Source organism: Mesoplodon mirus (genome assembly GCF_964341445.2).
Source record: "Mesoplodon mirus genome assembly, chromosome: 4".
In the NCBI taxonomy this organism is placed as follows: domain Eukaryota; kingdom Metazoa; phylum Chordata; class Mammalia; order Artiodactyla; family Ziphiidae; genus Mesoplodon; species Mesoplodon mirus.
The window spans coordinates 6,025,367-6,050,382 of record NC_138979.1 but is presented as its reverse complement, the minus strand read 5'-3'; the positions used below and the strand labels follow the sequence as shown (position 1 = coordinate 6,050,382).

Below are 25,016 nucleotides of genomic sequence, written 5' to 3'. Positions count from 1 at the left end.
CAAGGTGCAGTGTATATATGTCCATGCACCTTGGTCTTTATCGCTGAGAGAGGAGTGAGCGGAGATGCTCTCTCCAAGCATCAGATCAAGGCTCAGAAGAGCACCGCCCAGCCCCCGACACCCTCCTTGGTTTGAAGCCGTGGTGTAAAGTGAGTATGTACGCTACCAAACGTAAAATAGCAGCCGCATAGCACAGGGAGATCAGCTCGGTGTTCTGTGACCACCTAGAGCGGGGGGGCGGGGGGGGGATAGGGAGGGTGGGAGGGAGGGAGACGCAAGAGGGAAGAGATATGGGGACATATGTATAACTGATTCACTTTGTTATAAAGCAGAAACTAACACACCATTGTAAAGCAATTATACTCCAATAAAGATGTTAAAAAAAAAAAAAAAAAGACCAAGGTGCAGCTTCCACGCTCTGCTCAGATCCAAGCAGAGGAGAGGTTTCCTGCCCACAACCTCTTTTTGCTTCATCCCTGTGTGGAACTCTGGCTGTGTCCCCTACTAGTGTCTTTGGTGGCCTTCCTTCTTCCCAGAGTTAGTGACTCCAAAGATGCCAGGCAGACTCTTATGAATGCTGATAACCTGGACTCCATTCCTGCCATACAGTCTTTGTTTGGCCCTTTATTAACTGGCAAACATTTTCTTTTCAGGAGCACCTTGTTCGCTTGCTGTCATAGCTCTGTAACGCCAGTTACTTCAAAATTTAGCATAAGAGTATTAATTGCGTTTTACCTACATGTTGCATATAATTTGTCGTAAACCTGACTAAATTATAAACTCCTTAAAGACAGGGACCACATCTCCTTTTCCTTTCTACACCACAGAGAGGGAACTGACCTCCTTTATTACTGTTGTATGAGTCCTAAACAACCAAAAAGAAAAACAAACCACAACAAAAACCTTACATCTTGTGAAAGGACATCTCTTCAATTAAGAGTCACAAGGCAAACCTTACTGCACGATGCACTGACCTTTTGAGAAGTGAAATGTTTTACTGCTGAGCATTACTTTTTTAAAAAAATATTTTTTAAGCTTTCATATTACAACAACATGGCTCCATCACAATTAATCTTATATGGTAATGCAGTGACAATGAGATGATTTCTCTGGAGAATCTATGCTAATACTATTAAAATGCTCTTACAATGTCAAAATGATTGCAGTGGAAGCATGTGGGGACTGTGCTTATGTGATTATGATATTCTAGTGATGGGTGATTACCATAGGAAACTACTAATTCAACTCTGCAGGGACTTGCATTATGAAGCCATTATAACATGAGATTATAACGACACAATAACTTGGATGCACATTAATGATGTGAAAACTAAAAGCTGATTTGAATGCAAGTAGTGTTTCCATTAAATTGTAATTAAACACTGAAAGTAATGCTTGTTTAAATTTAAGACAGAGACATACAATCCAGAAATGAAAATGGTGGGAAAGAAGGCATGCTTAGGAATGGTTAGAACTATTTACAACTCTGCCCTTTGGTACTTACTTGGGGTGAAAGCTCACCTCAAAGTGGCCTCCCCAGACTTTCTCCCCCTGTTCTGGTCCCCTAAAGTAACCAAAAACTGCATCAGGACACAAGAACCCTGGACCCAACTCCCATTTCTATCACTGCCATCACTTAGCATTTTAAGCGTTCTTGTTTCATTTTTGAAGTGGGCATGATAGTACATTACCTCCCTCAAAACAAGAGACTAAAGCAATTTTTCTTCCATTAAAAGTAATCTTTTTAAATATATGACAAAATTATCTATGTTCAAAATCCAACAAAACAGATAAGCACAGAGGAGAAAAAGAAAAAAGAACTAAAAAAATTCTACCCCTCGAAAGGGCCTCTATAGGCATCCCTGGGTATTTTCTTTTTTTCAAACTATTTCCTATGCATAGGGTATACATTTTTTCCATTAAAACTTTGTATTATACAGTAATAAGTAAAATCTACTTATTAATTCTCCCCCTCCCTCCAAGTTGCAAGATCTATTTCTTTTTTTTTTCTAACATCTTTTAGTTTTATTTTGAACAAGTTTTTAGTTTTACCAATCTTTGCTATTGTTTCCTTCATTTCTTTTTCATTTCTTTCCTTCTGCTAACTTTGGGGGTTTTTTTGTTCTTCTTTCTCTAATTGCTTCAGGTGTAAGGTTAGGTTGTTTATTTGAGATTTTTCTTGTTTCTTGAGGTAGGATTGTACTGCTGTACACTTCCCTCTTAGAACAGCTTTTGCTGCATCCCATAGGTTTTGGGTCGTCGTGTTTTCATTGTCATTTGTTTCTAGGTAGTTTTTGATTTCCTCTTTGATTTCTTCAGTGATCTCTTGGTTATTTAGTAGTGTATTGTTTAGCCTCCACATGTTTGTATTTTTTACAGTTTTTTCCCTGTAACTGATATCTAGTCTCATAGTGTTGTGGTCGGAAAAGGTACTTGATATGATTTCAATCTTCTTAAATTTACCAAGGCTTGATTTGTGACCCAAGATATGATCTATCCTGGCGAATGTTCCATGAGCACTTGAGAAGAAAGTGTATTCTGTTGTTTCTGGATGGAATGTCCTGTAAATATCAATTAAGTCCATCCTTTTTAATGTATCATTTAAAGCTTGTGTTTCCTTATTTATTTTCATTTTGGATGATCTGTCCATTGGTGAAAGTGGGGTGTTAAAGTCCCCTACTATGCTTGTGTTACTGTCAATTTCCCCTTTTATGGCTGTTAGCATTTGCCTTATGTACTGAGGTGCTCCTATGTTGGGTGCATATTTACAATTGTTATATCTTCTTCTTGGATCGATCCCTTGATCATTATGTAGTGTCCTTCTTTGTCTTTCTAATAGTCTTTATTTTAAAGTCTATTTTGTCTGATATGAGAATTGCTACTGCAGCTTTCTTTTGATTTCCATTTGCATGGAATATCTTTTTCCATCCCCTCACTTTCAGTCTGAATGTGTCCCTAGGTCTGAAGTGGGTCTCTTGTAGACAGCATATATATGGGTCTTGTTTTTGTATCCATTCAGCCAGTCTATGTCTTTTGGTTGGAGCATTTAATCCATTTACATTTAAGGTAATTATTGATATGTATGTTCCTATTACCATTTTCTTAATTGTTTTGCATTTGTTTTTGTTAAGTCTTTTTCTTCTCTTGTGTTTCCTGCCTAGAGAAGTTCCTTTAGCATTTGTTGTAAAGCTGGTTTGGTGGTGCTGAATTCTCTTAGCTTTTGCTTGTCTGTAAAGGTTTTAATTTCTCTGTCAAGTCTGAATGAGATCATTGCTGGGTACAGTAATTTTGGTTGTAGGTTTTTCCCTTTTATCACTTTAAATATGTCCTGCCAGTCCCTTCTGGCTTGCAGAATTTCTGCTGAAAGATTAGCTGTTAACCTTATGGGGATTCCCTTGTATGTTATTTGTTGTTTTTCCCTTGCTGCTTTTAATATTTTTCTTTGTATTTAATTTTTTTAGTAGTATTTTTAAATTTATTCATTTATTTTTGGCTGTGTTGGGTCTTCGTTGCTGTGTGTGGGCTTTCTCTAGTTACGGTGAGCGGGGGCTACTCTTTGTTGCGGAGCAGGGGTTCTAGGCGCGCAGGCTTCCATAGTTGTGGCTCAGAGGCTCCAGAGTAGCTGTGGTGCATGGCCCTAGTTGCTCCACAGCATGTGGGATCTTCCCAGACTAGGGCTGGAACCCACATCCCCTGCATTAGCAAGAGGATTCTCAACCACTACGCCACCAGGGAAGCCCCTGTATTTAATTTTTGATAGTGTGATTAATATGTCTCTTGGCGTGTTTCTCCTTGGATTTATCCTGTATGGGACTCTCTGCGCTTCCTGGACTTGATTATTTCCTTTCCCATATTAGGGAAGTCTTCAACTATAATCTCTTCAAATATTTTCTCAGTCCCTTTCTTTTTCTCTTCTTCTGCGATCCCTATAATTCGAATATTGGTGCATTTAATGTTGTTCCAGAGGTCTCTGAGACTGTCCTCAATTCTTTTCATTCTTTTTTCTTTATTCTGCTCTGTGGTCGTAATCTCCACTATTTTATCTTCCAGGTCACATATCCATTCTTCTGCCTCAGTTATTTTGCTATTGATTCCTTCTAGAGAATTTTTAATTTCATCTATTGTGTTGTTCATCATTTGTTTGCTCTTTAGTTCTTCTAGGTCCTTGCCAAACGTTTCTTGTATTTTCTCCATTCTATTTCCAAGATTTTGGATCATCTTTACTGTCACTACTCTGAATTCTATTTCAGGTAGACTCTGCCTATTTCCTCTTCATTTGTTTGGTCTGATGGGTTTTTACCTTGCTCCTTCATCTGCTCCATATTTCTCTGTCTTCTCATTTTGCTTAACTTACTGTGTTTGGGTCTCCTTTTCACAGGCTGCAAGTTCGTAGTTCCCTTTGTTTTTCGTGTCAGTTCCCAGTGGGTAAGGTTGGTTCAGTGGGTTGTGTAGGCTTCCTGATTGAGGGTACTGGTGCCTGTGTTATGGTGGATAAGGCTGGATCTTGTCTTTCTGGTCGGCAGGACTGCATCCAGTGGTGTGTTTTGGGGTGTCTGTGAACTTAGTATGACTTTAGGCAGCCTCTCTGCTAATGGATGGGGTTGTGTCCCTGTCTTGCTAGTTGTTTGGCATGGGGCCTCCAGCACTCGAGCTTGCTGGTTGTTGGGTGGAACTGGGTCTTAGTGTTGAGATGGAGATCTCTGGGAGAGCTCTCGCTGATTGATATTACATGGGGCCAGGAGGTCTCTGGTGACACAGTGTCCTGAACTTGGCTCTCCCACCTCAGAGGCTCAGGCTTGACACCAGGCCAGAGCACCAAGACCCTGTCAACCACATGGCTCAGAAGAAAAGGGAGAAAAAAAGAAGGAAAGAAAAAGAATAATAAATAATAAAAATAAAATTGTTAAAATTAAAAAATTAAAAAGTAATTTAAAAAAAAGAAGGGAGCAACCAAACCAATAAACAAATCCACCAATGATAACAAGTGCTAAAAACGAAACTAAGATAAACATATAAATCAGAAACAAATCAGTCGCATACAGCAAACCCCAAGTCTACAGTTCCTCCCAAAGTCCACCACCTCAATTTTGGGATGATTCGTTGTCTATTCAGGTATTCCACAGATGCAGGTACATCAAGTTGATTGTAGAGCTTTAATCCGCTGCTCCTGAGGCTGCTGGGAGAGATTTCCCTTTGTCGTCTTTGTTCGCACAGCTCCTGGGGTTCAGCTTTGGATTTGGCCCCGCCTCTGCGTGTAGGTTGCCAGAGGGCGTCTGTTCTTTGCTCAGACAGGGCGGGGTTAAAGGATTAGCTGCTTCCGGGGCTCTGGCTCACTCAGGCTGGGGTGGGGGGGAGGGAGGGGCACGGAGTGCAAGGCGAGCCTGCGGCGGCAGAGGCCAGCGTGACGTTGCACCAGCCTGAGGCGCCCTGTGCGTTCTCCCGGGGAAGTTGTCCCTGGATCCCGGGACCCTGGCAGTGGCGGGCTGCACAGGCTCCTGGGAGGGGAGGTGTGGATAGTGACCTGTGCTCGCACACAGGCTTCTTGGTGGCGGCAGCAGCGGCCTTAGCGTCTCATGCCCATCTCTGGAGCTCGCTTAGGCGGTGCTCTGAATCCCCTCTCCTTGCGCACCCCAAAACAATGGTCTCTTGCCTCTTCGGCAGCTCAAGACGTTTCCCGGACTCCCTACCCGCTACCCGTGGTGCTCTAACCCCCTTCAGGCTGTGTTCACGCCGCCAGCCCCAGTCCTCTCCCTGCGCTCCGACCGAAGCCCGAGCCTCAGCTCCCAGCCCCGCCCGCCCCGGTGGCCGAGCAGACAAGCCTCTCGGGCTGGTGAGTGCCGGTCGGCACCGGTCCTCTGTGCGGGAATCTCTCCGCTTTGCCCTCCGCACCCCTGTGGCTGCGGTCTCCTCCGCAGCTCCGAAGCTCCCCCCTCCGCCACCCGCAGTCTCCGCCCGCGAAGGGGCTCCTAGTGTGTGGAAACCTTTCCTACTTCACGACTCTCTCCCACTGGTAAAGGTCCCGTCCCTATTCTTTTGTCTCTGTTTTTTCTTTTTTCTTTTGCCCTACCGAGGTACGTGGGGAGTTTCTTGCCTTTTGGGAGGTCTGAGGTCTTCTGCCAGCGTTCAGTAGGTGTTCTGTAGGAGTTGTTCCACATGTAGATGTATTTCTGATTGTGGGGAGGAAGGTGATCTCCACATCTTACCCCTCCACCATCTTGAAGGTCCCCCCTCTGCAAGATCTTTTTTTTTTTTTTTTTGCGGTACGCGGGCCTCTCACTGCTGTGGCCTCTCCCGTTGCAGAGCACAGGCTCCAGACGCGCAGGCTCCGCGGCCATGGCTCACGGGCCCACCCGCTCCGCGGCACGTGGGATCTTCCCGGACCGGGGCACGAACCCGTGTCCCCGGCATCGGCAGGCGGACTCTCAACCACTGCACCACCAGGGAAGCCCCAAGATCTATTTCTTATCCAAGAGAATCCAACTGATAAGTTTTTGTTCTTTAAAGGTCATCTCATGCTGGATGATTTTACATGTCACCCAGGAAACTATATTTTGTTATTAGGGAATAGTATTCGGCAGGGTTTAGGCTCTGCATGTGTTACGGGATGGTTCTACTGTGTTAACAACACTACAAATGCTTCATTAACACTTACGTCTGTTTAGTAACGAGTAGTGCATTTGACAAGTCATAGAGTGCTAGTTGGTTCTTGACTGATAATTACTGTATGGCTTAGGTCAACATAAAGATGGATTATGGAAAACTAGGAAAGTTTAGGAGCTGCTGAACTTGTTAGATAAACCCCTGCATTAGCTTGTTCGGATGGCATAAGGACATGCAATAGCTCATATACACTCTCTCCTAATATTGACTCAAAGTGGTTATTACTCTTTGGTTTAAATATAATTAAGATTTTTTTGTTATTAGGTATTTAGTTCACACTTAAGAGATTCTGTATGCTTTGTCATTATTATTATTATTTTTTTTTTTGCGGTATGCGGGCCTCTCACTGTTGTGGCCTCTCCCGTTGCGGAGCACAGGCTCCGGACACGCAGGCTCAGCGGCCATGGCTCACGGGCCCAGCCGCTCCGCGGCATGTGGGATCTTCCCGGACCGGGACATGAACCCGCGTCCCCTGCATTGGCAGGCGGACTCTCAACCACTGTGCCACCAGGGAAGCCCTTTGTCATTATTTTTATTACCACTTCTTGCGACAACCAATTTAGGTAGATACATTTAAATTACTCCAGTTCTTTTTTTTTTTTTTCCAGTTCTTTTTTTAATATTTAGGAAAAGGGAAGCAGAGTGCACTTAAGTGGCTTGCTTCATGCCATGCAGTCTACAGTGGAGTTGGGATTAGATTTTCTGGTCCTGGATAATTGTAGCTTCTTCCTTAGGCCAATGAGTGATGTTCCCTCTGAATAGTGTTCCCATAAAAATGGACACCAGGATAACTTAATGTGGTGTTTATAGCAAGTATCTACATGGTTAAATAAAGTGAGCACTGGACTAACAAGTCGGGAGACTGCGTTCTGGTCTAGGTTATCTGGCCTTCAAAAAATAAGGTTTCAGTTTTTGCATCTAAAAATGAAGTCTTTGTATTAAGTGAGCTCTGTAGTCCCTTCCAGCTCAAAACGAATATATGTGGAACCTAGAAAAAGGTACAGATGAACCGGTTTGCAGGGGAGAAATTGAGACACAGATGTAGAGAACAAACGTATGGACACCAAGGGGGGAAAACCACGGTGGGGTGGGGATGGTGGTGTGCTGAATTGGGCGATTGGGATTGACATGTATGCACTGATGTGTATAAAATTGATGACTAATAAGTACCTGCTGTATAAAAAAAAAATAAAATTTGAAAGCAATATATACATATACATATATCCACTCTTTTTTAGATTCTTTGCCCATATGGGCCATTACAGAGTATTGAGTAGAGTTCCCTGTGCTATACAGTAGGTCTTTATTTTCTTAAAAAAATCTGCAAACAAATAGTATTTAACATTAATTGAAATTTTCATATTTTAATTACAAATATGCATTTTAATATTAATTAAAAAAATTATTTTACCTGCTTCAAAACCATTAATCTAAATTCAAAACCATACCTTATTTAGATGTATCTAATAATTTGACATGTTCCAGCAGACTTGTAATTTGAGTTAAAATGTTTTTTTTATTTAGGAAATTGATGAAAATTATTAAAGTTGCAGATATAAATCTAATCCAAAGAAGAGATTAAAATTATAGTGCTTTGGTATACCCATACTTGTTAAAGTACAGTTAGAACTACAGTGAAAGGAAACTTCTGCTTTCATAATTGTACAAGTACGTAGATAAATACTGTGTTAAATAGTATTTCAAATATATGACTTTCTGTGAATTCTTATGAAGCAAGTAATAGCAGTGACTGAAGCACCAAATTAAAATATAATGTTAGACAACCTTTCTAAGTCTTTTAGGGTACCTTATTTTTATGAGGAAAATAAATAACCATTACATTCCCTTTATATTTAAATACATATATATGACTAGGGACTAGTTAATTAAAAATTTGTTAGTTGGCTGTAGGGAATTTTCCTAATTTTGTGAGGCTTGTTATCTTTAGAATTTAGAATTCCTTTAGAGCATTTTTTTTCTGCCATCTCAAAGACTTGGAGAGAGTGATTATTGCTCTATGACACATGTATTTATTACAGACTTGCCCTTGGTGCCTCTGTAGGAAATCAGTTTTCAGGAGTAGAAATAAGCTGTTTGTTACTTTATTTTTAGTAAATCAAATACCTGTCTTTCCCCAAAAGAGGTTTCTGTGTCAGGTGCCACAGTCTCTTATGACGAGGCAAAATTTGTTACCTTGCCTTCTTTCCTAGACCCATCAGTAAAAATTATCTCTAAAGCAATTTTTCTCAAACTTGAGGAGCCACAAATTCTCAACGAATATGTTTGATTTTGTGTTTTCATTTTTATGATAATCTAAACAATTGTAAGCATAGTCTGGATCATTATAAGCATCTTACAACCAAATATTGCCATAAAATTTCATTATTTGTATCTCCATTTGTTTTTCAGACTTCAATGATAAGAAATCATTACCTAAAAGCAAGACAGCATCTATCTTTTTTTTCTGATTTTTCCCCCCAAACTGGGATCTCTTTTTCCCTGGGAGCCATGCCTGTGTTTTGTAGGATGTCAGGAGGTGGTAAGATTGACACAGTGGTGCCATAGTCTGGTTAAAGTGGTTTGGGCCCTTTAATTTCCTTCCTAAGAAGTGGATTTGGTTTAGAAACTAGATCATGTATGATAACTGCATGTCTGTTTCTTTTTCAGAGTCTCACTTTAGAATCTATACCACTATCCTAAGTATAGAACGAAGAGTCAGGAGTTACCGTTTTCTAGTCTTCTTTTTTCCTAGCTCTTGCAGTTTGTACTGTGTCTTTAACACAATCAACCTCCTTAAGACTGGTACCCACTCATCTCTCTGTTGCTGAGGGAGGGACACGGATACAGGGAAGGCAGCTGTGAGACAACTCAGCCAAGCTTCTGATAAACCAGCCAATGAAAGCTAAGAGATTACATATCATGATACATTGGGATTCTCATCCTGTGTTCTTTTGCAAGAAAAGGGTGATGTCTATTTTCTTTGGTGCACATTTTAGGTGTTCATTAATAAGTGAAGGTTGCCTATATGGGAAAAGCATCTAAAAAAGAGTGGATACATGTATATGTATAACCGATTCACTTTGCTGTACAGCAGAAGCTAACACAACATTGTAAATCTACTCCAATACATAAATAAATAAAGAAAAAAGAAAAAAAAAGTACTGGTTGAATCTCAAAGGAGAAACCTCAGAGATCTTATACTATTTTTAAAGGCCTCCCAAGGGATACTTACAGAGCCTAGAACAGTGTATTCTGCCTTCAGTGAAAATGGAAGATAGCTCATCATCCTTGTCTGAATAAACCCCATTTCCTCATTGGTGAAATGGGAACAATAATAGTAATAGCAGATTTCATCTAAAAGTATGTCCTGTGGTCCAGTCTTCTAGTTGGGTACTTTTCGGTGACTCACATTCACTGGTCCCTTGCTTATTTCACCAGGACATTAGGAGATTTAATTAAAGTGTAAAGAGCGTCCTGAGCTCTTCAGAGAAACACATGATGTTATTATTGTAGATCCCACTTTTGATATTCCATAATCTCTTGAAAGTAATGAAACCAGCAATATAGAAAGCTGGGGCTTCAATGCAGTTAGAGTTTTATGAAGACACATTCATACCATGTGATATTCATAGTGGTCATCATTGTGGGGTTTGAGAGTTCAATTACTGTGAACTTTCTAATTGTTCTAAGTATTTTGATTTAATTTTTCCCATCAATAAGTAACACGTTTGAGAGGTCAATGAGTATTCAGGTCATGCTATGTTCAGTCAACATTTAAGACTTTCCAATTGTGTTTTCAAACTATGATTGGGAAAAGTACTTTACACAGCTATCATTTTAACACTTCTGTAAGTTAGAGGGGAAAAAAAAGAGAATCCTCATCCAGGATTCCTTTCCCCTGAAACGTACTCCTGCTCTTAAAATCCCTGAGGAACAATGAAAATTCGCTTTTGTTTCCTAACTCATCCTAGCCTCCAGTCTCCAGCATTCAGCCTATACTCACACTGCCCATTTAATTACCATCCTAATACAGGTCTCATCCTTTGGGGCCAGCCCATGCGTCAGTATTTTCTACTACAGACCTGCCATGCAATCCATGCATGAGCCTCTAAAGACTGCTTACAAACCCCAAAACATTGCTCATTGCTCATACCACCCGAATGCCTCCTTGCAAAAATCCTCTTAATGTTCTGCAGCATTGCCTAAATGTCACCTCCTCCAGGAAGCCCTCCCAGCCCCTCCAGTACTGATGAATGTTGTCCAGACAATACTCCCCAGAGCACTTGCTTTGTACTTCTTTTCTAACATTTACTGTACTCTGCTTTATATCATAGCTGCCCCACCAATACACAGAAAATATCAGTTTGACATTGGAAGCCCACCCTATGTCAGGCACTTGTGTTGGAACGCTTCAGCTTCCTAAGGCAGGAGTGCTCCTTTTTCATCTTTGTTTACCATAGTATCCTCCTCCAAAGGAGATCAGCAGATCCTCAGCAAACGTTTGTAACACCAAATTGAAACGTACCCAGGTGAAATCTGTGGATGCCTGGAAAGCAGGCTCCCTTATGTTGCCTTCCTATGCTCTGAGAATTCAAGGACCAAGTTATCCCCTCAAACCTACAAATCAAAGTTACTTTTCTTAATATTTCGAAAAGAATAACAGTAGCTGGTCACAAGCCTAGAACGAGGCCACAATGCCAATGAGAACATCAGTTTGTTTCTGGCTGAAATTACGTTCCATCAGTGTGGAATTGAAGAGTGGATAGAACTCAAGCTGTTCATTGGTTGAACAGACATTTTTGAGCATCTGCTTCTTGCCCATAACTAATATAGCTCAGAGGTGGTACCTACTTCTGCGTGTGTGGGAAGTAGTTATCAAAGCAAAAGTAGTTATATGTATAACTCCTCTTCCTCAAGCATGGGTGGCACTTCTCACATAGGCATCCGGGTAGAAAACAGATCATGTTTTGGAAGCCTCTAGAACAAGACAAGGAGGGCTACAATCAGGTGAAGAGTCCTTTGACTCTCCTTGACCTTTTTCTGCAGGAAAAATGGCAGGTCTACCATTTTTTTCACCAAACAGGCTAAATGTGACAATCTAAAAGCACATACATGGTACTTATTCTTTTTAAGCTTAGCTAATTCAACTAAGCAGGGTAGTGAAAGTCAAGACTTTTCTAAGACAGTCTACTGTGTGGTCTTCAAAATAAATAAACTGAGATGATTTTGTGGGAAATGCCTTTTAGATAGTAGTTATTCATGCAGTAGAAAGGCCTTCTGGGATTCCAGGAAAATTATTTTGAAATTAAATTCTCCTAAAAAGGAATTAGGGGGATGGTCTATACATTTAAAAAATTGGCTGTAAGAGTCATTATCCAGTTTTACTCCTTATAAAGGAATGGTTACTGCTATGAATCACCTGCAGTAATTTTACTGAGTATTTTTAGTTTCTGGATTTATATTTGGTGTCTACGAATTCAGGTAGGAACTTCCTTGAAGATGAAGTCACTTGACATTGTTTCTATATGCTCAAGAGTCTTGCTCTTATTTCGTAAGGGAAAGGTTTTTTTTTTTAAAAAAGAGCATATGTATTCCCATGTAGTACTGTGTTGGGTGCAGAAGGATAAGCTACAATGGCATGTTTACTATCTTCTGAGAGTTTAGAGTGCAAAGATACAGGAAAGTTGAAAAAACAAACATGGCCTCAAAATCCATAACCCCACAACTTTTGGGAAAACAGTTTTCCATGCTTTTAAATAAGTTTTAGTGGTTTTGATTTAGGGAAATAATGTGACCTGCCATAAATGGGACATGCTATGATCTTAGAATTATTTATTGTTAGATGCATATTAATAAATATTCCAGGAAAAAATTTTTTAGCCCTTTTCTAACAACCATGAACCTGTTCTTCTTTTCTGGTCCTGATTCTACTTCCGTTTATAATTTCCTTGCTTTGGCTTTAATATTTGTTTTCTTTATGTGTCTTTTGTGTAAGTTACCTCAAATCCTTCGTGGAATAGGGCTGGATTAAACCAAGCAAGCATATATAGCTCTTAATTAAGTACTGCTATGTGCCAGGCACTGCCAGGGGCTGAGGACTGAGAGCCAGGACACGGGCTCTGCCCTCAAGGAGCTCAAAGTCTGATGGACAGACATTAACACAAGATGTGAGTTTCAAGGGTAAACTTATAACTATGAGAGCACCTAGAGTGGGCATCTTATCCAGAATGCTTGAGCAACAAGGAGGAACATCATGAAAACCTTCCAGTTAGAAATGATGCCAAGGAACTTCCCTGGTGGTCCAGTGGTAAATAATCCTCCTTCCAATGCAGGGGACGCGGGTTCGACCTCTGGTCAGGGAACTAAGGTCCCACACGCAGTGGGGCAACTAAGCCCGCGCGCCACAACTACTGAGCTCATGCGCCTCAAGTAGAGCCTGTGTGCCGCAAACTACAGAACCCACGTGCCCTGGAGCCTGCGCGCCACAACTAGAGAAGAGAGCACCTGCATGCCACAACTAGAGAGAAGCCCGCGCGCTGCAACGAAAGATCCCGCATGCCTCAACAAAGGTCCCGCATGCTGCAACTAAGACCCGAGGCAGCCAAAAATAAATTTAAAAAAATTTTAAATACTTAAAAAAAAAAGGTTGTCATTTTCAGCATTTCAAGGTCCTTTAAAAAAAAAAAGAAAGAAAGGAATGATGCCAAAGCCTCATCCTGAAGACCTAGTACAGGTTAGCCAGGATAGGAAAAGGCTTGAGGAGGCAGAGTGGGAGTAGGTGGGATTTGTTAGCTCAGAAAAAAAGAGGCAGAAACACATTCAGCGACCTTGAGACAGGTGCAAGCATGTTGGGTATCTCCCATAGGCTCTACCTGCCAAGCACAGGATCTTACACTTAAGGAATGCTCAAGAAATATTTATGGAATCTATGATAACTGGCTTTTTTTAAAAGGATGGAGAAGCTGGATGTGAAAGGGTTAATTTGTGGAGGTTTCTGCAGAGAGGCAGATGGGGCTATGGGAGAAGGTACCTGAAGTGCATTGTGACAAGGGGGGAGGGGCGGGCAAGGAGAATGTACTTAGGACCAAGTCTCAGGTGCCCTCAGGACCACACAAGCTTGAAAATAGAGAAAGCTTCTATGGAAATGACACTGAGTTGAGAATTTAGCCACAAAATCAGTGGGGGAGAAAACAACACAAACTTTAGAGTCTGTAGGAAGATGGTGAGTTGAAGATTCTGGCATTTTTGAGTAACTGAAAGGCCAGGGAGGAGAGGGGTCAGGGAGAAAGGGTAGAGTGGAGTGAAGTGATTGGAGAAGGAACCAGATCACGCCATGCTTTATAGCTTATGCCAAGTATTTTGGATTGTATCCCAAGGGCAATGGGAAACTTCTAGGGGATTTTGAAGGAGGGACAGAAATGATCAAATCTATGTTATATCAGGATCCCTAGACTATGGAGAACAAGTTGGAGGGGGACCCAGTGGATAGATAACTATGTTTATTTCATCTTTTTGTTTTTCTGCTAACCTGTCAAAGGCTGTTAACCTTCCTTGAAAAAAGATTATTTTATGGTTTTGTCCTTATATGCTTTATCTTTACTTAAAATTTATATCGTTTGATCCCTCTTTTTCACTTATAAATAAATGATGACCCATACTTCATAATTTCTGACATTTCCTATGAAATGACTCATTGACTACACCCCCATCTGCATCCCTAACCACACATAGGAGTGTATTCCATAGTGGGATTGTGGTCCTTGAGTGGCTTGACTGTGATAACATTTATTCAGGCTGCTGACGCTTTTCCAAAAATCTCGTTGGGCTCCAGGACTTCCACGAGAGTTAAGTTCAATCCATGAAGGGCTCGGTCAAAGAGCTTGAATGTAATCAAAGCGAACCATAGCCACTGCAACGGCATGTAATTTGATCAGAAGTATTTGCACATGAACAATATCAAATCTCAGGCTTGACTGGCAATTAGCAATTCTGTGATAATAAAGAAGAATCTGAAATAGCTCTTGAGTTAATAAATCTTTGTGTATCTTAGCTGAGGATTCAAAAATCTATATTCTATGAAATAATGCCATTTTCAGCAACATGGATGGACCCAGAGATTATCAGACTAAGTGAAGTAAGTCAGACAGAGAAAGACAAATACCATATGATATCACTTACACGTGGAATCTAAAATATGACACAGATGAACAAATGAACTTACCTACAAAACAAACAGACTCACAGACATAGAGACTTGTGGTTGCGAAGAGGGAGGGGGAAAGGGGGAGGGTTGGATTGGGAGTTTAGGATCAGCAAATGCAAACTATTATATATAGAATGGATAAACAACAAGGTCCTATTGTATAGCACCGGGAACTATATTCAGTATCCTGTAATAAGCCATAATGGAAAAAATATGAAAAGGAATATACATATATATGTATAACTGAATCACTTTGCTGTACACCAGGAACTAATACAACATTGTAAATCAACTAGACTTCAATAAAAATAAATACATAAATAAACCAAAATCTATCCTCTATTATTTTACAGGTGACAATAGTATAGGCATACGATAGTACAGGTTTACACTGGTAAGATTGACCTTTTCTCATTTTACTCCCTTTTGATGATATAAATGAAACAGATATACATTAAAAAACCGGAACATAACATTAAATTGTAATGAAGAAAAAAATTATCTATCTTTACTGTCTATTGCCCAAGATACACAATACATTTTAAGTTCTACTCATATGTAGCCATATACATCCACCATAAATTTACAGTTTTGTATTTTCTTTCACATGTTATGAGAGCATTTTCTCCTATCCCTAAATATTTTTTGAAACTATAACTTGAATGTTTGCATAATGTTCCATCATAGAGGGAAACATTCCTATATCATTGGATATTTTGGTCACTATTCTAAATAATGCCCAAAAGAAAACTTTGGGCATAAATATTTTTTACAGGTATTTTTTTTTTTTACAGGTATATTTCCTGAAGACGGATCCCCAGTAGCGCTATAACATTAAAAAAACTCTAGCTACATATTGCTAAACTGCTTTTCAGAAAAGTTGGGCAAGTTGGCACTTTGCTAGGGTTACGTATAGGAGAGCCATATGTCACCATGTTCACAATGCTATTACTCATCTCTCACAAGCCAGACAGTGAATGAGCCATCTGTGTTTTAACCATCTCCCAACTCAGACTTTCTACTGGATCCCCAAAAATGTGCCCACTTCTGCTAACTTTTAGGACTCAGTTGCCATTTAGAATGGAAAGCTTTTTTTTTTAATGTGAAGCTAGATTTCTATCTATGACAAATTTCAAATGGTTAGTTGTGTTTCAAGTGTAAGTTAAGTTCCTTAAATGTGGTGTACACGTTAAGTACTTTTATTATTAAGCGTTGTTCACACAAAATTGAAATCAAGCTCCCCTCTCTGCCACCACGTTTTGGGGCTTATCTGGCAGCAGCAATTCCAAATAAGTATCTTATTTGATATTTGGACAGCTATTTGAAATTTGGACAGTTTTCCATTATGTTGTATCCACTGGCAATTATTTTTAAAAAATACATCATGCTTGAGGTTTAGTTTGTAGGCTTGAGAATTTTATGTACGTAGCCACTTCTGTCTTCATTTCTCACTAAGAAGGCATAATGTAAACTAGACTGTCACGTTTGTATATAAAAGGAAAAGTAATTATTTGTGGGATAATCCATTGGGATTTGGAGCATAGTTGTACATATTATGTGCCCTTTCCACTTGCAAGCTTCAACAAAAAGGGGGGGAGGATTTTAATCTTATTGGGATGATAGAGTTATAGTAAATTTTCCTTTATTCATTTTAGGGTGAAACTTTTTGCTCTTCCAGTCATTAAGGCATAAACAAATGACTCTATTTAGTTCAGTCCAGTTTCACAGGTGCAAACCAAATGCTAGATACTATGTAAGTATAGGGGATAAAAGAGAGATTTCCCCCTTTCCCCTCCTATACACACACACACACTAAAATATACATTTTAAAGAACATTCTTAAAGTACAGCCTTTATTCATAGTTAATAAATGAAATTGATATTTAATGAATGAAATTCATTCTGTGTCTCTTATTATATGTATGTGTATGTATGTATGCATATCTATATAAAATACACATTTTAAAAACTGTTTTTAAAGTACAACCTTCATTGATAATGATTTCTAGAAAGTCAATAATATCCATTTCAAGTTAAAGGCTATCACAGAAGCATGGATGTCATCCAGAAGTCATCTGGTCAACCCCTTCATTTCACAGATGGGAAAACAGCCTCAGAGTCTTAAGTTATTTGCCCAAAGTCACACAGCTGTTTAGAGGAAGAGCCAAGAGCTTTGACTCTGACCAGACCATTCTTCCAACTAAACCAGGCCACCTCAAGAATAGCCTCCCAAATGAAACTGTGTGAGGAATATAGATATTTTGTGGATACGGCATTAATTTGATTTGCCAAGAATTAAAATTAGCACAAAATTGAAGATTCTTAATGACTAAATACAGTTAAGGACCAGCTGTGCAATTGCTCAAAATATTGTTGTTTCCAGGAGACAACCTATTGCTAGGAGTCCATGGAAGAAGAAGAAAAAAAAAAAAAGTCCTCTATAATAAGCTGAGAACTAACTTCACCTCAGAGAGTTCTTTACGAAGAAAAAGAAGTTTTAATTATTGTATCCAGTAACTTGGTGTATGTTTCTCTTCCAGGACTGTATGTTAGCAAAATCAAAAAGTTTCATCAAACATCCTCAAAGCACTGAGTATGGAACCTTCTTCTGAGAATAAGGGCCAAGATGAGCTAAGATCTTAGCTTTTCAAACGAAGAAAACCACGAAGGTCCATTCAGTTCTGCAGACAGCAGCATTTTGCCAACTTTGCACAACTATTACTTACGTTACTACGATAAGTAGCAAGCAATATTGTATTTTGACCTCCATAGAAAGAAAGGTTGTTTTTTTCCCCTCTCTTTTTCCCCTCCACCCACATCCTTCCTCTCTCCCTTTCTTTTATTGAGGAGAAAATATTTACCGTCTGTTGACTAAACAGGTAACGGATTCAAGAAGCCAGCAGTACAATTTACCAGAGTTACAGTGTGTGTGACTTGAAGGGTTGACTAGTTAGCACATGTTTGACTAAATTAAAGAGTCAACGAAGCCACAAGCTCCATCTCTTCAGTCAAGAGCCCGATGTAATTTTTGAGTTTAATAAACACTTGAATGAGTTGACCTAGCGGTTTAGATGAACCGTTCTCATCAAGGAGCACAGGACGGGGAAGCGCTGAGCTGAGCCAGAGGAGGGGGGCATCTTTCCCAAGCACACCTGCCTGTGACCGCATTTTTCTAGGAATGTCACTTCCTGTGTACATCTCTGCCACCATCTTCATATTTGTTGTTTGAGATTTGGAAATATCCAGAGTTTGTCTCTCTTACTTCCTTAGTCAAATAGAAAACAAAAAACAAAAAATCCCAAAAAACTTGAGGATGAAACCCACCATTTTCCTCTGAATTCCAGATCCAAGTTGCTCATTTGTATCTCTGAGTAGTTTTGTTTTATTTATGTCACAGTTTGAAGAGCTTGCTGGGTCCCCTTATTGTTCTGTGTACTGAGGTGGCTGGATTTCTTTCTCTTTATTCAGACATGGCTATTGATCTTTGGACAGTGTTTAATATGAAAAGTTATACATCTCCACGCAGGAGGACCACTTAGCCATAAATATCTGGGCAAGTGGACATGTGGGGACGTGTGTGAGGAGAAATTCCCTTTGTCACTGCTGTTCAGCCACCAGACCGATGCTGTTGGAGAGAAGGCATGTCAAAGGCTTGAACCTGCACATGACGGAAGTATTCAAACAAGCTTCCAAAAGTATTATGCGGTGTTTAAAATATTTTAGTCACAAATCAAATGTCAGCTTTAAGTGAAGCGTTTATGGAGTACTGCTGCTCTGTATGATGTAACCCATAAAAAAATAGAAGTGCCCACACATTTCCATGAGACAGCACTTTTTTCTAAGGAGCCCATTTATTTGGGGGATACTACTTTTATAGCACCAGCAAGGCCAGTGAGAAACTTCCATCTGTTGTACTTCTTTCTGCTTCTGTTGTCTCACCATCTCCACTGGCGTCAAGCTCAGACTAAGCCACCACTGGATTTTGTCCAGATTCTAGCAACACCCCGCTGGTCTCTGTAGGCACACTGGCCCCACTTGTGTCCATTCTCCGCACAGTGGCCAGGTTATTCAGATCATATCTTCTCCTGCATAAAACTCTGAAATGCTTTCCCATTTTTTAATCCGTTAGGGTTTGATTAGGGAAAGGAAACGACTGTAAGTGAAATGGACCGAGGGATTTATTACAGAGCTTAGAACTTACATAGCTGTAGAACAAGTGAACTGAAAATCAATTCATCAAACATCCACTTGCCAATTTCACCATTGCCAATTTCACCATTGCTTCTAAAATTATAAATTGTGTACCTCCAATCTGGTCTAGGACCTGGTGCAGCAGATGTAGGGGCAGGAAGAGGGCTTATGTCTATGAAATTGGACAGTATATTGCTGTTAAAGAAATTCTGTACATTCGTATGTAAAATATTCAGAGGTCCAGAAGTCCTACTCTCTGAAATATGAAATATAATTGAAATGGATCTCCACCCTAGGTAGACAGAAAAAATCTTAAGAGCAATGGCTAGGGTGAAGTAGCTGTGGCACAATTTCAGTGAAATGAAACTAAAATTACTCCCAAACTACCTACTCACCACCCAACTCCAGTAATTTAGCCAATTTGCTATACATTTTATAAAAGTTCATTTATGCATATGTTTTCAAAAAAGACCAACCCTGCATATTGTCTCTGGTTTCCAGCTCAGTGGTACAATAGTGCTGTTCTCTGATTCTGTTCCTTTTTTTTTTTAATTTCTATGTTCTTTTTATTATTATTATTTTTTTAAATTCTATACCCTTTGGAATTGGAAGAGTTGTTTCCTCTGATCAGGCTCATAGTAATTGCAGATTGTCCTCAGTCTCTCTGACTGCTCAGATTTCATACCTGAAGTACAACAAAGCTTGTGGCCAGTGTGTTTATAGCTCTGGCTAACCCTTTTCCCGCTACCTTCTGTGCAGGTGTATACAGTGTGGAAGCTTGCCACGGATGCTCTGTAAAATGCCTGAAGCCTCCTTTTTGTTTGGGGTGGGGGGTCACTCTTGTTTGCACAGCTGTGCACTGCAGCTTTTACTGCCCACTTACTGTCCTCTGTATTCTGTGCACTCTCTCTATGGAGGAGGGCCATTAATAGCCCCTTGCCTGCCGACTGAGAAAAGAACAAGTTCCAGGGTGAATATAGACCCAAAAGGGCTCCCTCACTGCAGAGGAACTAGGAAATCTACCTGCATATTTTAATCCGCTAAAAGATACATTCTAGCATAGAGTGGTGTTGGCTATAGTTTGTTCTTTAATCTTTTAAGTGTGGGTTCCATTGTATATGATCACAGAAAGCACCAACTAGCTGTGCCTGAGAGTGTTAGAGGAATTTCCCAGAGGAGATGACATTTCCTAGGTGATGTTTTTTTTCACAAAGACTAGCAGCTTGTGAGTTTGAAACTTACCAACATTGCTCTTTCAAATCTATATCAATTAAATATGCAGTGTGGTGCTTTCCTAGTAAAAGTGATAGTGTTTTGTCAGTTTCTCCAAGTTTCTGGCCCCTGGTGATTCTCCAGGATCACATGGGTGAGGCCATCAACCAGGAGGGGAAGAACAAATGAACCCATATGGGATATTGAGTCTATTATTAATGGTACTTTGATTTCATCAACTGAAGGAACTAGCTACAGTAACAAGGAATAAGGCGTCGAACAGTGAGTTCCTAGACATCATCGATGGAAAATATTGCCGTCTGTAGTGACCGGCAGCTACAGAGTGATTCTCTAAATAGATAATGATCTTCTTCCGCTATGGCCGCCACGTGCAATATTTAGCTTTTGGAAGCCTGGCTTGCAGACAAGCACTCTCAAACAAAAATTAATGGCCATGCTAGCCACAAGTTCTAAAGTTCTCTGTCAAACAGTCTAAATCAATCATTTATGCATTGCATGCTAGTATATATCAAACACCTGCATTCCAGGTAATTGTAGTGGCTTGATGCAAAGTGGCCCCATAACTCAGTATTCCTCTTTCTCCACCTTTGATTTATTTTCACCTTGTCTTATGTATGCACTACACCCATTACAAACTTGTCCTATACCTATTGCTTCTCTAATCAACCACTTCCTCTAGAAAGAAATAACCCAGGACATATATAATAGTTTCCAGAATGAGCATAACCAACCTACTGTTTTCTTGAAGGTGTGTGCTGGGTGCCAGACACTTTTACAGGTCTTTTCACCTGTGCTATGTAATTTAATTCCTATGGCAGCCTATGAAATGTGCATTGTTGTTCTAATTTACAGATGGGAAAACTGATTCTCAGAAAGTCACAGAAGACCATCAAAGGGATGTGCCTCCCCCATCAAAGGGGGAAAATGGTCTCAGAATGTCTTTTAAAGGAACAATGTGAAAGAACAAATATTTAATGAAATATCTAAAAGAGGTAAATTCATAGGGACAGAAAGTAAATTGGTAGTTACCAGAGCCTTGGGGAAAGAGAGAATGGAGAATCATTGCTTAATGTTTACAGAGTTTCTGTCTGGAGTGATGAAAAAAGTTTTGGAAACAGATACTGGTGATGGTTGCATAACATTGTGAATGTAATTAATGCCACTGAAGTGTGCATTTAAAAATTGTTAAAATGGCAAATTGTATGCTATATATGTCTTACCACAATTAAAAAGAGGGGAGAGGAGAAAAAAAAAAAAGGAACAATGTGAGAGCTCCAAAAGACACTGTTTTACTCAGTTCCCAGCAGATTGTTTTCCACCGTCCATCTGGGTGTGTCTGGTTGGTGCGACAGTGGGACACTGTCTCTGGCCGTGGTTTTGCCCTTGACTATGTACCTTCACCACTTTCAGGATCGTCTTTTTTCTTTCCAAGTGAAATCCCTTCATTTAGGAAATGAAAAGCATTGGAATCGGGTCCTTGCTGTCACTGATAGAAACTTGGTGCACACTTAACTTGTGTCACAAATGAAAGTAAACAGAGGATAAACAGAGAGGCATTTGCTCTTTTTAGAGACAACAGACTTCAGTTTCAGTAACTCACAGTAGCTCATTATGCCTAAGAAGTTTTGCTTTTCAGTATTTTTGAAGTGTATTTCTGAGGTGTGCCCTAGGCAAAATAAAACATCTAGAATGGAGAGGTTTGTTTTTCTTTTTCATTATTAAACCTAGATGTAGTCCCTCCAGCTGTTTTTGAGGGAATAATCTGTGAAATCGTCATAGTCAGAGATTTTGTCGTATTTCTCTTTATATATCCAATTTCTACGTGGTGGACCTTCAACAGAAATTTGTTCACGTGGATAGTGAATGAGTCATGGAATGATCAGTAGCTTCAGTAAATTTAATTTAGCTGAAAAATGACAAATGAAACAGTTCTGATACATGGCTGCTTTTGAGACAAGTTATTGATTATGAAGTGTTTTTTTAATGGAGATTATTTTTGAATTATCCAAGGCAGCATAGCTATGACTAATGAGGTAAAATTAAGCAAAAGAAAAATGTGAACTGAATATCAAGAGAAAAATTCCAGTAGATGAGTTTGGGATTAAATCAGGCGGAGGAGTCCCAAGTGGAAGTGGTTGGGGGACATTTAACGCCATGCATGTCACTTAGAGCTGCAGTGAACTTAAGCAATTTACAAGCAGCAGGCTCTGACTTTGGCAGGATGATAAGTGAGATCGTATCTCTAGTCTCATTGATTCTCTCTCTTATACGGGTATACGTTCACAGCCTCACATCCCCTATGGACAGAATTTATGTGTGTGTTAAATTTTCTGATTACAGTTTTCTTTTTTCCAGAAAACTCTCGTTTTAGAGCATCTCCTGGTCCCATCAGAAATGTCTTCCTTAAGTGGGAAAGTCCAAACTGTTCTGGGCCTTGTGGAGCCAAGCACACTGGGCCGCACCCTGACCCACGAACACTTGACAATGACTTTTGACTGCTCTTACTGCCCGCCTCCTCCGTGCCATGAAGTGATCTCCAATGAACCTATTACGATGAAAAATTTATTTTGGATCCAGAAAAACCCTTATTCCCATAGAGAGAATCTGCAGTTGAATCAGGAGACGGAAGCCATCAAGGAAGAACTGTTGGATTTTAAAGCCAAAGGTGGAGGAGCTTTGGTGGAAAATACCACCACTGGGATCAGCCGAGATGTGCAGACCTTGAAGCGGCTTGCAGAAGAGACTGGCGTCCACATCATATCCGGAGCTGGGTTTTATGTGGATGCAACTCACTCTTCAGAGACCAGAGCCATGTCAGTGGAGCAGGTAAAAAGCCCTAATTTCTTGGAATAATATTTGTGTGTAAATTCAGAATCATCAGAACTTCAGACCGTGGAATATCCCTACGTGTCATCTACATTTGGAAATGTCACTGGCTCAGAGGCATGCTGTAGAAATTTGCTAGCTAGCAAAGGCATCTGTCAATGGGACCTAAATTAGGAACATTTCATTTCATAAAGAAAAAGCATCCAGGAAGGAGATCTAAATGCACTGGTCACCGGAAAACCCAATGGGTTAATACTTAGATTCATGTATATCGTGGTGCGCAGTAGCGGGGGCACAGTCTGTGTGTAAACCTCGGGTTTCCATTAGAAGCTTCAGTTATGCAACCTCAATTTTCTTTCTGGATTTTATAATAACCAGCAATAAAAATTCACTGTCGGGTGAAACCTGGCAGGCAGAGACTTGGCACAGTTGCGAATATGTTTCCTTCTCCTTTTACAAACCAGGAGGGATAGAAGAAAATCCATGTTCCTGTTTTTGTCATAATATGATCTTAAGCAAGAATGAGCAGAAGGAAAAGTAAATCTTTCAGGGACAAAAAGAAAGGATAAGCCACGAAGCTTTTTTGTATGGGTGTGTGCTCTCCTTCTACACATACGGATAATATACATTTAGATGTGTGTAACCCTAGCCCTGAACCTAAACCTAACACCAACCCTACACCTTACCCTAACCCTTACCCTAATCCTAATCTGTACACTACACTAACCCGTGCTTTAACACGAACCCTGACCCTAACACGTTGCCGTACCCTCACCTGTACCCTAAACCTTACCGTTTGCTAACCCTAACCCTATATGTATATATTTATATGTATCTTCCATTGCCTGTTTCATAGGCATAGAATGTCAGCTGCAGTCTTTGCAAAGAGTCAGTTAATCTTTAAAATACTTAATATTTCAAAATTTTATCTGCGTTTTTTTTCCAGTCAGGCCTTTCCCTTTTTACACATTTATATTATTTGAAGACTATCCTGATATCAGGATTACACATTCTTCTAACCACTCAATATAAGGATTGTGTGCTGTGAATCTGCTTTGCTGTATAGGATAAAGGACGGAATGAATAAGAGAAAATTAAAGAATTACTTGCTACAGTTGACGTAGATTCAGAGGCAGTCTTTTTACATTCTGGACGCCCCTTAGGTTCAAATACAGATTTTTATCTCAATGAACGAATGTACAGTGAATGTACTGTCATTAAGTCACTTTTTCCCCTGCGGCCTCCTAACGCCATGAATTTCTTGGTAAATAATCACAGTAAGTTACTATGGACTCTTTGATTTAGAGTAACTTGTTGTTTTGATATTTTTTTAATGTTTATTTTATATTGGAGTAGTGTTGATTAACAATATTGTGTTAGTTTCAGGTGTACAGCAAAGGGATTCAGTTCTACATAGACATGTATCGATTCTTTTTCAAATTCTTTCACAGTAACTTGTTGAATTTGAGAGTTGGTCAGTAAAACGCCTTTCTCATTGACCAATACTAACTGAATGGATGTTGGATACATTTTTAAAAGAATGAGTGACCGAATGACTACATTCATGCACATACTGTGGTGACTCTGTGTTGATAAAATCCAGTCTATCAATTTTCATTCTCTTCCTTAGCTAACCGATGTCCTTGTTAATGAAATTCTCCATGGAGCTGATGGAACCAGTATCAAGTGTGGCGTTATTGGGGAAATTGGTTGCTCCTGGCCTCTGACTGAGAGTGAAAGAAAGGTTCTACTGGCAACAGCTCACGCTCAGGCTCAGCTCGGCTGTCCTGTTATTGTTCACCCGGGAAGGAATCCAAGTGCACCATTTCAGATTATCCGAGTGCTGCAAGAAGCTGGAGCAGACATCTCCAAAACGGTTATGTCACACCTTGATAGGTAAGCA

General features: G+C 40.0%; 1 protein-coding gene and 1 long non-coding RNA gene across 2 annotated transcripts in view; one reads left to right on the top strand and one right to left on the bottom strand.

The window, feature by feature from the left end:
- The window catches only part of LOC309801939, a 115,053-nt gene that overhangs the window by 36,909 nt on the left and 53,128 nt on the right, over positions 1-25,016 (bottom strand). The window lies entirely within an intron of this gene.
- The window catches only part of PTER (phosphotriesterase related), a 64,973-nt gene that overhangs the window by 12,932 nt on the left and 27,025 nt on the right, over positions 1-25,016 (top strand). Inside the window, exons 2-3 of the mRNA XM_082617069.1 lie at positions 22,643-23,113; positions 24,744-25,009. Coding sequence (XP_082473195.1) covers positions 22,682-23,113; positions 24,744-25,009 — 698 coding nt within the window. The 5' untranslated portion in view covers positions 22,643-22,681. The remainder of the gene's footprint in view (positions 1-22,642; positions 23,114-24,743; positions 25,010-25,016) is intronic.